Source organism: Anser brachyrhynchus (assembly GCF_964034855.1).
Source record: "Anser brachyrhynchus genome assembly, chromosome: 2".
NCBI lineage: Eukaryota > Metazoa > Chordata > Aves > Anseriformes > Anatidae > Anser > Anser brachyrhynchus.
Genome location: NC_137695.1, coordinates 45461788 through 45478536, shown reverse-complemented (window position 1 = coordinate 45478536; position 16749 = coordinate 45461788). Strand labels below are relative to the sequence as shown.

The 16749-nt window shown below is 38.7% G+C and overlaps 1 protein-coding gene across 1 annotated transcript in view; it reads right to left on the bottom strand.

Moving 5' to 3' along the window:
* Nucleotides 1-15523, bottom strand: part of COL6A6 (collagen type VI alpha 6 chain) — a 47583-nt gene extending 32060 nt beyond the window's left edge. Inside the window, 9 exon segments of the mRNA XM_080578589.1 lie at nucleotides 3852-4427; nucleotides 5949-6533; nucleotides 7040-7588; nucleotides 8401-8952; nucleotides 10038-10661; nucleotides 11335-11934; nucleotides 13415-14002; nucleotides 15390-15487; nucleotides 15489-15523. Coding sequence (XP_080434715.1) covers nucleotides 3852-4427; nucleotides 5949-6533; nucleotides 7040-7588; nucleotides 8401-8952; nucleotides 10038-10661; nucleotides 11335-11934; nucleotides 13415-14002; nucleotides 15390-15487; nucleotides 15489-15508 — 4192 coding nt within the window. The 5' untranslated portion in view covers nucleotides 15509-15523.
* Between the last annotated feature and the right edge of the window lie 1226 nt (nucleotides 15524-16749).

The following is a 16749-nucleotide window of genomic DNA, read 5'->3' as shown; positions in this document are numbered from 1 at the left end:
TAAAACCAGAAGTCGGAGTCAGTGAGATGGTGTTTTATATTTACTGAAAACCTATCGGACCACCAGTTTCAGTGGGGATACATAAACTTGCAGCTACTAAGGCCTGATCCTATATTACCAGACACATGTACACACACAAACTGCAAAACAGTGAAGAAGAGCTTACAGCTCTTCTTCAGCTGCCAAATGGCCTCAAAGGGCTTAATCTTGAAAGTATTTCCATAAGCTTTGCTACCAGCAGAAAATACACAATACATATCCCAGTTGCAATGCAAAGCTTGAGGGCTGACTGTGCTTTATCGTTTTGCCACAAGATCTGATACTACATACAAACACAGAACAACAGGCCAAAGAAACAAAAGTGATAGCGGCAGCATCCTCTACAGGCAATATCCGTGAATAACACCGTGAATAACAGCTGCTGTGAGGTGAGGGCTACCTCAGTTGCAGAATTGCTTGCATAGTTCCTGATAATAACAGCAAATATTGTGATGTGGTCTGTTACTCCCCTGCAATCTCTTGCCCCAGTCAAGCAGCCAAACTACTTGGTTTATTTCTTCTGTACCTTGATTCTTCATGTGTCATGCTGGATTTTATTGTGTCCCTAGATGCATCACTATCCATCACTGTATCTCTGCAAGGTAGTCTGAGACTTGCAATTTTATGTGTAAAACAGCACTCGCCCTAATTTTGTTCCTTCTTCACCCACTGGCTCTGAAACACTTGTCAAACACAAGGTTGTTTTCCATGTTTGCTACTTTGGGCTAATTCTTATGGGCAATTATTCCTTAAAAATTTCATTGCAGTGTTGTCATTCATAGCTCTGTTTGCAGGGGGAACAAAGGATATTTAATGAATGAATGCAATTCGGATAGTACACATATGTAGAATAGAAAATAAGAGCAATTGAATTTGGTTTTCCCATTTGTTTTAGTCACTATAGAACCAGGGAGAAAAGCCTTGGGAAAGATGATTGTGTTTCAGCTATTTAACCAAATAAATTCAGAAAATTTCACCTCAGAGTAACAATTGTTATATTCCAGTATTCATGCTTATGGTACAAACTACCCCCAGAGGGTATGATTTGCTGCTAAGGAGCACAAGAATCTTTAAACGTGGAAGGTTGTGGTGAATGAGTTTTTATGGCTACAAAATCCAAATGACATTCAGGCCTTGGAGCAGTATAAGAAATCTACACAGCTTTTCTGTGTAGTTCACAGCAAGTTAATATTTTTCTTAAACAGTTAAATATATCTACACACACATACAAACACAACACAGTCATGCCCCTTAGCCAGAGTTTGTGAGGTTGCCCATCTGATTTCAAGATTCACAGAACACCTGTGATGCAAAGGCCACCATCAGCTCAGGAACAGCATTTTTTCTAATTGTGTATGGATTTTCTGATGAGACATTTCCATGGAATGTTAAACGTACAAGATATTTTTTCCAGTATGTGTTCACATCCAGCACACAGAAAATATGTTTTCAAAATGAGATTTTTTTTTTAAACCACATTCTTTGGAGGAAACGCAAAGGGCAGCCATGGACTCACCAGTTTAGCCCTGATCATCCACACTGCTTAGCTCTGAGAAGCATTACCTGCAAACTCCTCATGTACCAGCAATAACAGTACCAGAACAACAATAAAGCATTCACTTCTGTTTTGTTGCGTTGCATATGAGAATGTGTGAAACAGCTTCCATACTCTGTCAATAGTCTGTTTATTGCAGTACTAAACACTTCTATGTACCTAACCTGTTTTCCTAATCACCTGTTCTCCCACACACATCCACTTCATTAAACTGGCCTGTCTTCATGCTGCAAAGGTATTTTTTTTGTCCCCCTGTTGACTTTCCATTACCTGGAATGCAGTTCTTTACATTAAAAATCTGGCTAGAAGATAGTGACTGGAGAAAGGGGAATTAAGAATTGTTATGGGTAAGAAGATCAGTGAATAAAGGAAAAGAGATTCCCAGCCAAGATAACACAATCTTCATAGGAAATGCATCATTGGTTTATGAGACAAGTTGATCTAAAACTTAAAAGCATATAAATCAGTAAGATCAGAGCCAACATGCTTTCCTTAATTTTGTTCTCTCTAAACTTAAAAAGTGTGCCTGTAGATATATACATTGAGTTTACTGTTCCATCTTCCATTAAATCTCTCTGTTCTCTGGTCATGAGACACCAGGAGATGCTAGTGCCCCACTCATGCTATTCCACATCCATGCACTCCACTTTCCCAGCAGCCCTTTGTTTGTTTTCAGGAGCCAGGGGATGCCTTTTCAGGTGGAGGTTTGCTCCGTTTTTGATGGGGAAAAAAGGGGTTAGGGCACAGAGCTCATACTGATGAAGGCCAGGCTATCCTCTCTGAAAATCACCTGAGCAGACGGCATTAACATAGAGAGCAGCTTCTGGCTTTGGGAGGGAAGATTCAACTCTTTTTTTGGACCCCACCATTCCAGCAAACATCAGCCAGTTTTGCTGTGTTTAAGATCTCCTAAGCCCAGGGTGCAGCAGAGGTAACTTTATTTGTTCAACGATTTTGTGAAGTTATTTCTATTTGTTTAACCATTGTTACAAAAAGCCTTAGACAAGCAGTGTGGTCATCACAGCATGCCTTCCTCACAGTGAGTTTCTGATCAGTAGGGGAATTAAACCTGGAGCTAGGTACGGAGAGCTAGGTATGATCAGTTTTATGGTATAACAAAGACAATAAACAGCATGTGTCTGACTCTCGTAAAATGTTACCTCTACGGTAAAAATGCAGGGAAGACATGGAGCTTTAAGGACAGTCACAGTCCCTGCAAGAATGGGATCACAGAAAGAGAACTGCTCCAGCACATTTTCTTCCTGCTGTCCCTAATCAATCTCATCCATTTACACCCCAGTAGGTCCCTTCTTTACCTTCAGTGTAAGAAAATTCATCTTTTTGATTTGTCATTTGCCACTTTTTTCTATTGCAATTTAACGAACATCTACAGTATTATCCTTCTGTATAACTGGCATGAGTACATAATTTTAAAGAACAATTTTGTGGGTTTTCTGCCTCCATCTTCCCACGACCAGGTGACTGATACTGCAGCACCATATTAGAATAAACTCAGATACAAAAACAGCATCCAACATCTGATAAAAGTTGCTACATTAATCAGAGGCACAACTGAACCTTTTGTTTTCTTTTGGGCTGAGAGCCTCTCAGGCTGTGCAACATCCCTGGAAGGGCATCCAATCTACCGTTGCCACCAACTAGATGTAGTAGCAAATACCGCCTCCTGTTTCTTATATAGGGAAAGCTTTTGGGTAGCATCTCAGCATCACCGTGAATTTGCTACTCACACCATGCCAATACCTCCCACATAACTAAGGATGGATTTTCCCACACCCCCTTCTCAACAGTGCTGGTGTAGGACTTTTGTCAACAGCTGCTACTGACAGTCCTTTTGGAGCAGGATGGTCATGGTCAGCTGTAGATGACAGTTGTTTTTTTTTGAAACGCTATTTTACAAATACCACCAAATTGCATTTTTCTTTTCTTTTCTTTTCTTGTGATTAGGATATTGAGAGCATGTCTTCTCTGTCTCCTTTTAGACACTGAGGAGCTATGAAGGTGAATGCTAGATGTGAAGCACTGTCTCACCTCTGAAGCTATATAGCAAAAAGCATAATGGTTCTTGACCGAAGAAAGTGCAAATGTAGAAAGTTACAAAACCGAGTAACCTGAGCAGAGCTCTTTGGTAAAACAGCTGCATTGCTTCCCAGATAGCTTTGGTACTTTTGCCAGGGACTGCTTGCAGCCACGTAGAAATTTACCGTTATATACCCAACAAAACATTTACATTGCTTACCCTGGGTAGGAATGTCTTTGTATTCACAGAGCTCATTGACAACAGTCCTCTTGATGGTTTTCAGGGCATCAAAGTTCTCCACTGTGAACACTCTCTTTGCATCACCAGCTATTCGAAGCAGATCAAAGGAATTTATAAGCCCTACACCAACTGCAAAGACATGTACCCCATCGCTTCTCAAATCCACTGCTGCATCCTCCACATTGTCATGAGACTGCCCGTCTGTAATCACAATGAGGTTCTGTGAAACTCCTCTCTTCTTGCGGCCTCCGTGGACAGGCTGAAAAAGACTATGAACAAACCTCAGCGCTTTCCCAGTGTATGTAGAGGATTTCAGTTGTTCGATTCTGTCGATGCGTTCCTTTATGATGACGTCATTATAGAACTCATTAAGAGAAAATTCTTTCTGGGGTTCTTCGCTGTATTGGACTACCCCAACATGTACGTTGTTCCTAGAAATAACAAAACTGTCCAAAACTTCCTTCATGAAGGTCTTCATGACAGAAAAGTCATTGTTTGATATGCTTCCTGATCCATCCATCAAGAACATCAGGTCTGCTACTTGTTCACTGCAAACTTAGGGAAAAAGCAGGGAAGGAACACAAAACAACAACAAAAACAGTGAGGAACATAATTTTGGCACTGTTTAACCTTTTCCTTTTTCTCTTCAGTGTAAGCCTTTACTCACAAAAGCTGTTCACAGAGAGGTCATGCAAGGACATCATCTATCCATCATCTAACTTTAACCCTATGAACTTCCATGCATAGATAAAATTCATCTTTTCCCAGCATTAACTTGCAGAAGAAAACACAGTTCTTTACATATCAGCTAAAAGACCGGCTGGGGGAGACATAACAAAACAGAACTTGCAACCAATGTCAACCCCTTGGCTGAGGAATGACAGAATTTACCTACCAATAAAGTTAAATCAGTATAACTACCTCACTCAAAATATTCATCCTCTCTTGGTACCTGGAAGGCCACTTTGGGGAAAAAGCACTTGAACTGCATGACTTCTATGGAGAAAGTTTCTCCATGAGGTGGAGAAATTTTTTGCCTGTTATTTTCATTGCCTAAGCAGAGTTCCCTTGCATATTTATTGGCAGCTTCTATTCAAGGTGTCAAAGGTGTATTTCACTGGATCTAATTGCTTGGTAGAGAGAACCTGATACTGTTTGTTGTGCAGCAAGAAAAAAGGATGGACAAGAAGCCATCTTTCAAGCCATCATGGACAATTATTGAGCTGGTCTGCCTGATTAGTGGGAAGTTTACCCTTCTAGCATAGTCATGGTGCCTGTCTTTACCCTGGAAGCACTACAATTTGTGTCCTTTACATTTTTTTCCACACAGAATAAAGCAAAAGTTTTATTACAATAGCTTTCCCTTGCTGGGACCTAACAGTGTACCATCTGAATGCTGTATCATATCCATCCTAACACTTGAGGGAATGCAGAAGGCATCATTGCACAGAATCTTACTGATCTGGGTGACTACAAGAAAGAAATCAGAAAAGGGAAATGAGTGGAGAGGAGTGGAAACTCTTTGCCTTTAAGAGTAAATCTATCATCAACCACTTTTCCATGCATAGATCAAAAATAGTTAACTGTGCCCCATAACAGAATATATGCAGGGATAAACACCATCTCACTTTTAAAGAAGCTTTAACAATAAACTAAACACACTGACTGTAAACTACCTATTTCTAGACAGAAAATGAGAGACAGAAGAGTAGAAGGGAACACAGAGAAACAGGGGCCTCAAGAGAGAATGGGCTCAATATATGGGGGAGCCAGGGCACTGCTCAAGTGTAGAGAACTGCTTTATGTTAATGAAAACTAGTTGTTAGAAGAAATCTGCCTTCATTCATCAGTGTAAGCAGCCTCTTGAAAATAGCTGATGGAAGCCCATCAGTAGAAGATAACTTCTGAGATTGCATTTAATATGTGCTGCATTTTAAGCAGAGAGCTGTCACCAGACTTTTCCACTTATCCTCCTATTATGTCCACAAAATATATTTAACACTGATCTTTGCTTTTAACAGTCTGCATCAGTTGTAGAAAAAAGATCTAGTAGATCTATTCATAAGTATCCTTTACCTGGCTTAGATTTCTCACACACGATTTGAGTAAGGTTTTTATGTATGCTTCCCAGTGCATCATAGTTCTGTGCAAAGAATAATTTTTCTTGATCTTCAGAAATTTCTTTAAGTTCTGCTCTGTTTGCTTTGCTTATTCCAACAGCAATTAAGTTGATTTCATCTTCCTTCAAAGCTTTTATGGCCATGGGAAGGTTGGCTTTATCTGATGGTACAGTTGGTTCATCAGTAATAAGAACAAGGATCCTAGTGACAGCAAGAGACGATGGACGTCCACCATAGTTCACACCAAATCTTTGCCTTGCAAAGTTCAAAGCTCTTGCAGTAAAGGGCTTGCCTGGCAGAGGCTTCAAGTTGAATATTTTTTTTCTAATCCGAGATTTGGAGGCATATGAATTCAACAAGAAATATGCCTCCGGCGTAGAGCTATAGACCACAACACCAAACTGAACTTTGTCCACCCCAACCACTGAGGTATTAACTACTGCTTCTATAAGACGATGCACATTTTTGAACTGCAGGTCTGTAACACCAGATGATCCATGCACTACAAAGATGATATCAGCAACTTCTGCTCTCTTGCACACTATTAGTGGAAACAGGAAAAAAAAAAAAAAAGAAACAAGGTTATAATTCTGTCTCTCTCCCTCAGCCCTTTTCTTGCACACTGTTATTGAAAACTGAAGAAACAAAGAAACAAGGTTATAATTCTGTCTCTCTCCCTCACCCCTTTCTCTCCTTCAACCCTTTGCATAGGGATTTTTGTTTCCATATTCCAGCTGTAACCTTAAAGTGCAAAGACACTGCAGAAGCCTGAAAGCAAAAGCTTGGGTGTCTTCCTTAAAGAAGGGGAAATATTTACCTACCTTCTCATAAGAAAAAGAGTGAGATCACACCCTACAAAAAGAACAAGTCTATGTTCTTATACTGCATTTCATTCCACTTCCACTGTGTATCATTATGGAGAACAGAGCTGTAAATCATACCATGAACATGGAAAACAAAATCTTGCCTTACAAAGAATTAACAGGAAAAAAGAAAAAGAAAAAAAAAAAGAAAGAAAATACAGAGGTGGATATCATCACTACTTACAATTCTGTAGATTACAAATTTCAAAGAGAATCTGCTTTTGTATGAAGTTAATGTCATTCTCAAAGAACACTTTGTCTTGACTGCCAGTAATCTCCAAAAGCTGGGAATTGTTCGCATGGAGCATGTCGATAGCAAATATAGTTACGCCTTTCTTCCGTATGGCCCTGGCTGGTTTTTTTACAGAATCGTGGGCTTCCCCATCGGTGACCACTATTAGGTATTGTTTCAATTCAGGACGTCCTCCTCTAGGTTGATCAAAGTAAGGGGCAGCAAGGGTCAGTGCTTTCCCAGTCAGTGTTCCTGATTTAATCTGCTTCATTTTCTGAATGGCTCTCTGCATATCAGCTGTAGTGTTGTATCTGTCAAGCTGGAACTCTTCTCTCATTTTAGAGCTGAACTGAAGCACGCCAATTCGAACATTATCAAGCCCAACATTAATGTTGTTCACAAAGGACTGCATGAAATCCTTCACCTTCTGAAACTCATCTGGACGGACACTTTCTGAGCCATCCACAAGGAAAACAACATCAGCTCTCACGTTTTTACAGACTAAGAAAAAGAAAAAGAAAGAAAAAAAAAAAAAAGAATAGGCTAAAACCACAAATCTCTTCTCACCTGCGCTTTTAACATTTCAGCTGGATCAAAACCCAAAAGACAGTAAATGACAGAATGGGCAGATAGATGTCATCAGTAGATCTGTCAAAAAATAACTGACTGCAGAAGGTGAACTCGAGGCTTAACGGCTAACATGTAAACAAAGGCTGGAGAGTGCTAGAGATGCCTTTGTTCATCCCCCAACTTCAAGAGAAAGAATCCTGCTGCTTGATATAACTGCTTTCCTTCAAGCTATTATGTGGTGCAGAAAGAGATACACACAATCCCTGGATAAGAGTAGTTTGCACATGTCAGAAAAACATCCCCTGACTTGGGTATTGAAAAATCAGAATTTATCTCCTTGTGAAAGCCAAGTGTTCTGCAGTGCTCAGACTGCTTACCTGTTCAGAACCACAAGTACCCGGTGTTAGACTGCAGGCAATTATCACCAGGTTCTTTGTCTCTTCTCACAAAATGTGGTTGGGACAAGACAAAGAACAAGTACTTAGACTTTTACTATAGGGCACTTTCCCAGTTGAAGAAGTTCAATTTCTGCTGTTTAGCTTTATTTTATATTGCTCATCGACTAGTAAAATCTGTACGTTGAAAGAAGGTTACCTAGTCTTGACATGGCTAAGTATGAGATTACCAACACGCAAGTCTTTATTTCTGATATGTAGCAATATCGTTTTCAGTATTAACAAAACATATAAGCACATTCTAATACTAGTTGCTTGGAAAGGATCAGGCTTAGGAGATGCTCTTACCATTTGTTGAACAGATATTTTGCACAATTCCATCTTTAATATTTTTCAGGGAATCAAAGTCATTCACAAAATACACTCTATCATTTGTTTCTGCTATTTCCTCCAACTGTTGTTGATCAGCTTCCTTGACACCGATGGCATAGATAGTGATCCCTTGTTGCCTCAGCTCACTTGATGCTTGCTTCACCTTATCTTCAGATTGACCATCTGTAATCACTACCAGGATCTGTGGAACATTTTCCCTAGATGCCATTTGGAACAGACTTTTCATATATATTAATGCATTTCCAGTTCTGGTACCTCCACCTATTTGATTAATATTCCTAATTGCCTCTACTAACGTCACCATTTGGTTGTACTGGCCAATCACAAATTCTGTCCTTGACTCAGATGCATACTGAACCACACCAATACGAACGTTGTTGGCACCAACTTGGAACATTCTGATAGTCTCATTCACAAATGTTTTCATGTCGTCGAAATCACTTGGATGTATGCTGCCAGAGCCGTCAATCAAGAAATAAATGTCAGCTTCCTCTGTGTCCACACAACCTAATTAGCAAGAAAAAAAAAAGGTGTGTGTGGGGGGGAGGGATGGAAAGGGGGAGTTACAGAATTTTTGACACTTTCAAGAGTGAGAAAAATCACTTGACAACTTTGCAATCCTCACAAATAGGTACCTAAACAACAAAAGTAATTTTATTTGAGAAAAGCCTTTCAGTCCAAAAGCTTGTAAAATCTTGGGTGTTCAATAAATTGGATAAGAGATGACCAAACTCCTCTACACAAATAAAATGTGTCAAGACGATAAAATGGAGTAATGAAACCCATTGTTACTGGCACTGTTACTTGTAAAAGGATAGCGAGCAGGATGGAATAGAAGTCAGGACTGCAACAGTTATTAAAGAGAGAAAAATAGAATAAAAGTACATACGATGAGGTACAGTAACAGTGTGACAGCCTGCAAAGACAAAAGAAGGAAGTGTAGCTAGAAACAAAGCTAATTTGAAAAAGAATGGTAAGAGACTTTACTGGGAGAGACTGGGTAGAATTTAGGTATGAAAATAAAAACATTACTAGGATTTGTATCATTATGAGACTAGCCTCGTGCACTGGTATTAACAGCATGGACTAGCTACTCCTAGAGGTGAGACATGAAAATATGTTTCATCAGTGTCAGAATTCAGAATCACTATAAACTTCACATGATTTTGACAAGTGCAAAAAACATTAAAGGAGAGATGTCATGGAAAAAGTAACCTGGATTCAAGTAACTGAGACATGACTCAGTCTACCTGTAAATGTTGTTAAGCTGTAGGGACCACTACAACTAACCTGAAGAATCCTGAGCAGAATCATGTTCACCTGCATGTGAAGGAGACTTGGAATTTGCTCAAGTGGAAGCAGCAAAGGCTTCCTGACACTTGCTTCCCCAAAAAGGCAGGAATAAATAGGGAAGGGTTCCAAGCAGGGCAAATCTTAGCTGGAGGACATTTGGGCCCATCACTAACAGAATTTTATAAACATCTCTAAAATCTTTCTGAATTTTTATTTCCTCTTGCATTAGGTACAGATGGTGTACACATCAGCAACAAGTCTGGCAGCACTGAAATGGCATTTTCATGTGTGCTTCTTACCTTTTTTCAGATTCTGCGATTGTAATGAGACTACAAACGTCTTTTTCACAATCTCATTACAAAGCTGTTTCTTTATTTTCCATCTGATATTTGACAGCTGTAGAAAATACTTCAGGGTGGTGACATGATTCCCTGGGGGATATGTTGCAATTTTATCAAGCTTTCTGCTCTCTGAGGTATTCTGGATGCCCACAGCATAGACAGTAACACCTTTACGTCTTAGTTTAGATGCTGGTTTAGCATAACCATCCAAGGACTGACCATCAGTGATAACCACAGCAATTTGTTGCACTCCTTGTTTCTTCCTGCTGCCTGCCTCTAGAGTAAAAACCTTATTCCTTAGAAATTCAATGGCTGCTCCAGTGTATGTTTGTCCACCTCGATATGGTAAATTCTTTAGGTAGTTCAGGATTTCCAGTTTATCCTTGAATGTGTTCAGGGTGAACTCTAGTCTTGGTTCATCACTGTACAGCACTAGCCCAACTCTCACATTCCTTGGACCAATATCCAGGGCATCAACAACTTTTAAGAGAAATGCCCTGATCAGCTGGAAGTTTTTTGACCCAACTTTGCTGGATTCATCCACAAGAAACACAATGTCTGCAACAGTTGCACTGGAACACACTAAAAGCAAAATAAACAAAAGGAAGATAAGATTAATGTAGATCACACTGTGGGATAATTGGTGAGACAGTCAGAACACTTTGTTACAAAAGAGACTCAAGGTAATATGCAAGATGCTGCTACAATAACACGTGAAATCCAAATCCTAAATGTGCTGAAGAGCAGATTTATATATTGATTTTCAGTCAAAGAAATCCCTGAAATAAACACGATCTCTTAACTGCCCCCTTTTGCCCACTACAGCAAACTTTGCAAGACAAGTGGCTTTTCTCACTGTACTGGAGAGTGACTGCAAATCAGGAAAACTCAGGATATTAGTGAAGTTATTCTGTGGTTAAATTCAAACTCTCCTATGGCCATTTTTTGGAAACAAAATCCAAGGAAAATTGCTCCCTCAGTCAGAAAATGCAACTCCAGTGCAGCCAACCCTTCAAGACCACCACCCTGTTCCCCTTGGTTAATACAGATTTACAACTAACTACGCATAGGCAAGCACTGCAGCCACACAGGCAAAGGTGGTAAATATTTTTTCAAAAGAACGCCTCCATAAAAGCACAGCTGTCAGCCATTTGCACTGTGTTTTTCCCTAACAGCCACCTGAGAAGTTGCCCTGGATTACCAGTGAGTTAGAAGCTACTCAGGCTGTTAGTTTTGCTCTTTTGATACACCATACCTGCTGGCGCCATTTGATCGAGTTCATAAAGATTCTGGAGTGAGGTTTCCACATCAGTAACAATGCTCTGTTGCACAGACTCAAAGCTCTCTGCTTCGTAAACACGGTAAGTCGCATTAAAGGGGTAGCTCACCCTTGTTTCTACCCTGTCAAAGTATCTAACATCAACTGTGACAATTTTCACCCCCAACTCCTCTAACATCCAGGCTGCTTCCATGATATTTTTTCTGGATCCAGAGGACGTGAAGACTACTACAACCTGTGGAGTGCCTTCGTTGATCCGGCTTCCAGCACTATCCGTAAAAAAGGTTTCCTGCAAAAACTTCACGGCAATTCCATCCTGCGATGAGTCTCCAGTGAATGCAATGGTGCGCTGAATGTGGTCAAGGACCTCTTCTTTCTTTTCATGAGTGTTCAGCAAAAACTCCACCTGCCCTACACCATTAAACTGAGCTAGGCCAATCCTATACTTGTTAATCCCAACATCTAGCTGTCTGACTATTTGGGAGATTAAACTTTTTACTCCCTCAGATGCTGAATGCTTCATGGTCTCAGCGGAGTCAATAAGGAAAATAATATCAGCATATTGTTTTGCAAATGCTGCAGAGAGGAAAAAAATGTAATAAATGAGTTGCTGAAATACTGTCAACCTATATCCAGACCTCGCTTTGAATGTAATCTAAACAAGAACCTTTTCACTGATCTTCACAGTTTTAAGTTTGGATTTAAGTCTACATCTACAACATACCATGAAACATGCTTTGCAATTACTGTAGAATTATATTTTTAAAAATTAAACAAATAATTCTAAAGAAAGCAACCCTCTAAAAAATGGCTTTAAAATGTCTTGAGAAACCTTTACACCTGACAGTATTTATATAGATAGAAGTTTCATCTTCATCCAACCGAATCTTCTACTTACTACTTTGGGAGTGAGATTGTATGTTTTATCATTCCATTCCAGTGATATTCCATTAACCAAGGTCCTCTATATCACTGCTGGAATCTAGGTTGTATTTAAGACTTTGACCCTACTGAACACTTCAGAATAAACTCATCTTCCTAACAATCCCATGAGGAATTGTTCCAAAAGGCAGACAGACACTTTGAATATCAGAAGAGGCACCAGAACATTAATAAAATTATTCTAACTTCACTTACAGTCATTGGAAAGCGATACACATTTCAGGAGGGCAAGTCCGGTGCAAGTCAAATGAAACTGGGCCTAAACGCACCCTTCAGTATAACAGTTTTTGATGGAAAAGGGGATAAAAACCAACTGCCTAACTACCAGCACAGCCTCTAATCCCTAAATTATTCTCATTGAGAGAACCACATTGACCTCTGCAAAACTAGAAAACAACATAAGGTATTTATAATTTAAATTTTATATTTTAAATACTTATAATTGATATAAACACATATTTTGTTTTGATTTTAGTTTTGCTACTATGCCTCCTTTTATATATATATTATATATACATATATATATATAAAAATTCCTTCAAAATACATTTTCTCTGAATTCTGCTGTTCAGCAAGTATACTGAAAGGATGAGAAAATATGGCTCCCCTTCATTTTTGAACATTCTAGGAGTGACAATCTCTTAACTAGGTTTTTGGAAGAATTAAGATAGTCACCAAAAGCATAGCTTGATTGAGAAGTAATTCAGTGAAATTGTTCAACGTCATCAAAACAAAACATTTTCTATAAAAGTCTCTACCAGCTCTAAAAACATTAAATTGAATCTATTTCATAGAATCTGTGAATCTGACCCTGATATTCTTTGCAATACATTAAGGCTCTGCTTACAGAGAGCACCAAGTATAAGCTTAACTTCCTTTTTTAATAATTAAACCTCAATGACTTCAACACAGGCACTGAAACGTTAAAAAGAACAGGGATGTCCATCCTGAACAGTGACCTAACTAAAATTATCCCCATTATTTTCAAGTGAGTTATATGACAGTAATGCTTGTGTAAAATAACATCAAAACCACATCCACTTTTCTACATCTTTTCTCACAATTACACAGTATGAACAACTGAAATGGTACCACTATAAGGACAACTGCTTACCTTCAATCTGGCTTCCAATTGCAAAGCAGAAGTTTTTCAAAAGCCTTGTGGAGAGATCTGGAAGGTCATCGAAACTATCGATGCTATACAGATATTTATCAAAAGGTTTGCTGGCTATTTGCTGAAGCTCAGATGTATTCTGGACACCAACTCCAACAACATAAATGGAAATGCCTCTGTCTCTCAGTTTCTTGGCAGGCAATTCTACTTCATCACTGGATTCTCCACTTGTGATAAGAATCATTAACTGTGGGACATAAACCTTAGCTCTGCTACCAGCAGATTCATTGAAATATGTTGTGCTGACAAAATCCAGAGCTCTCCCTGTGTAAGTTTCTCCACCCTTATACGGTAAATTCCCAATCTGCTCCAGAACATCAGTTTTCGATAAATACTGATTCAGCAAGAACACTTGGTAAGTTTCATCACTGTATTGTGCCAGCCCAACTTGGATTGCATCATGGCCGATGTCAAGACTTGAGACCAATGAGGAGAGGAATTTAATCACTTTCTGAAAGTTTTCCTGGGCAACACTTATTGAAGTATCCACTAAAAAGACAACATCTGCCAACGTGGCTTTTCCGCAAGCTGCTCAAGGGAGATGACATAAAAGAATGAATTATTATAGTTTCTTTAGCTTTGTTCATGAGCAAGGAAGAACCAAATGTACATTTTATTATTCTTGAAATAAATTCTGTGTTTTGTGTTTCTGTCTTTCCATTCCTCCCCTCAGCTCTCCCCCCCCCCCCCCCCATTATTTTAAATATTTTAAAGGTAGACATGCTCAAAATTCATCAGTTAAGAGTTGGTATTATTGACAGCTAGTTAACAACATATGGAAGACACAGGAAGTTAAAACCTGTATTTTGGCAACACACTGCAACTCTATATGCTTTATCTACAAAAAAAAAAAAAAAAAAAAGCTGAAAAAATTGCTCTTTCAGGATATATTATAGGCAACCTGTGCAACTGGTCCGGTTACCTCCTCTACAAAAGTACAAAGCATTTGCCAGAATATGGTGGGAGAGTCACTGCAGATCAGCAAAATCTTCCACTTCATAGACATCAGTTGGTTCACCCGCTATTTCTTGAAGCTCAGGCAAAGCAGAATTTGTAATGCCTACAGCATACACTGTGATGCCTACATCCTCACCTGCTGTGGCTAGGTTGGTTTTGAATATTATCTTCAGCTTGTCCACTTCTCATTTGAGGAACCCCTTCTTTTTTTTCTTTCTTTTTTTGTTACCAGCATTTGCTATGAAGTCATTCCCTAGCATTAATTGAAGGGTGTGCCCAATTTTGTTGCCTCCTTCTTTGTAATGTAATTTCTGTATCTTCTGTAAGGTACCATGTTACAGTAAGTGTTCAACAAGAACTCACTGTCTGGCACATCACTGTATTGAATCATGTCAATACAGATTTTGTCTTCCCTAATATCAAACCCATTGACCATTGTGCACAAAAAGCCTTGCAAAATCTTGGAGTTCTTTGTCCCTATACTCCAAGATCCACTTGCCAGGAAGATAATGTCTGCTATAGAAGCTTTCCTACAGACTGAAGAAACGTTGTTTAATTTCCCTGTTTTCCTACAGAATGTGTAATTGAATAAAATTGCAATTTTGCTTCCTGTTTGCTTTTCAGAATCCAAGACCTATTGGTCTTTTGCAGAAAAATCTTCCATCTATCCTAGTAAATTTTCAGCATTCATTAACTCCTTCTTTTCCCCTGTTCTTCAAACAGGGTGTCTGAGGCTAAAAACAGATTTTAATAAGCTATTGCACATTATTTTTCTGTTTTTCAGACAACTCTCCTAACCTAGTACAAATAAATATATGCTTCATAAAAATATATCATATCACCCCTAGTTAAACAAAGAATAAACTGTCACCAGTTCTTCATCTTTCTCTTCAGAACTAGATACACATGGGAAAAAGAATTGCTATGAATTTGAAGAGACTTTTCTTTCATGTATTACCAGTCTGCTGTGCATCCATAGAGCAGAAGGTGCATACAAAGAGAAGAACCAGAAGAGGTTTCCAGTTATCCATTTTGAATGTCTCCCTAGAGAAACAAACAGTAAGAAATACAGAGCATTATTTCCTCAGAAAAAGTTTACTAATTGTCGGGAAAATGTAAAAGCACATTTTATTAACATCATGGAAGCTTTCTAGCTGTATACATTCAAAGCAACACTTTAAATTCATGTTTTCTTCCCTCAGGTTGTAACAAACATGTTTTGAACACAGAGCCGTTAGCTTGACACTGATGTCAAGGATAGAACTACAGGATAGAACTGAAATGAACCGTTCACAGACATACTGTGTTCTGATTCATACAGCTGTATTTACCGCAATCCCAAATTCAAGTGAAAGCAAGCTATTCACAAAGCAAGATTAACGGGAATTAAGCTTCCAAGATTCTCTGCTAGCCTCGAAATTCCCCATTCACACATTATTTAAAAGAAAATTTTTGTGGCTGCCTCTATATAAGATAGACATAGATAAGAACAAGCATTCATTTACATATTAAATATGCTAGTTGGCCTGTAATGAAGACACTTGGCATATAATAGAGCCAAAACTCAATGCTAATGGAAATGGGAATGAAAAATCTCAGCAAGAACGTACAAAATTAAGCCATATTAAGCTTAAGCATACTAAACAATGAAGAACACAGTTTTGAAAAGCGTTCAATTGTAAAACACATGTACACTAAATAGTTTAAAGAATAAAATAAAATAAAATAAGCCAGGGCGTAATGGTGGACTCTGTTTCATTTACTATGTCTTTCTTAATAATACCTAGCACTTGCTTGTCTTTTTTAAATGTTACTTAGCTGACATGTTCATGGGAATACCCACCTTAATCTCCAGATTTTCCTTCTGGGAAGAGGTCTTACATCCTATCTGTCAACTGACATAACTCAGATATCATGTTCAAGCATGTGTTTGAAAAAGACATTCCATTATATGACTGAATTGACTGAAAAAGGCATTCCATTGGGGTTACCCTAAGAATCTCATACTTAATATACAGCTTGCACTAGAGGCATATTTGAAAAATGCGTGGCTACTTAGCTTTATGTTCTACCATCTGTGTACAACAGAGTTTTATCCCAAGCACTGCTGAACTACCAGAAGTATAGAATGATCCAAACTCTGCTTTGTCTCAGGCTATTGTTTGAACCTGTTGGCTCATCCTGGCAGACACTCAGAACAAAGAGATAGCTTGAGCTACTTATATTTGAGGCTCAGGTTTGACACAGAGTATAACTTCAGTAGACCCTGGATCCTGGCTTTCTTTTTTTTTTTTCTTAAAAAAAAATAAAAATCAGGA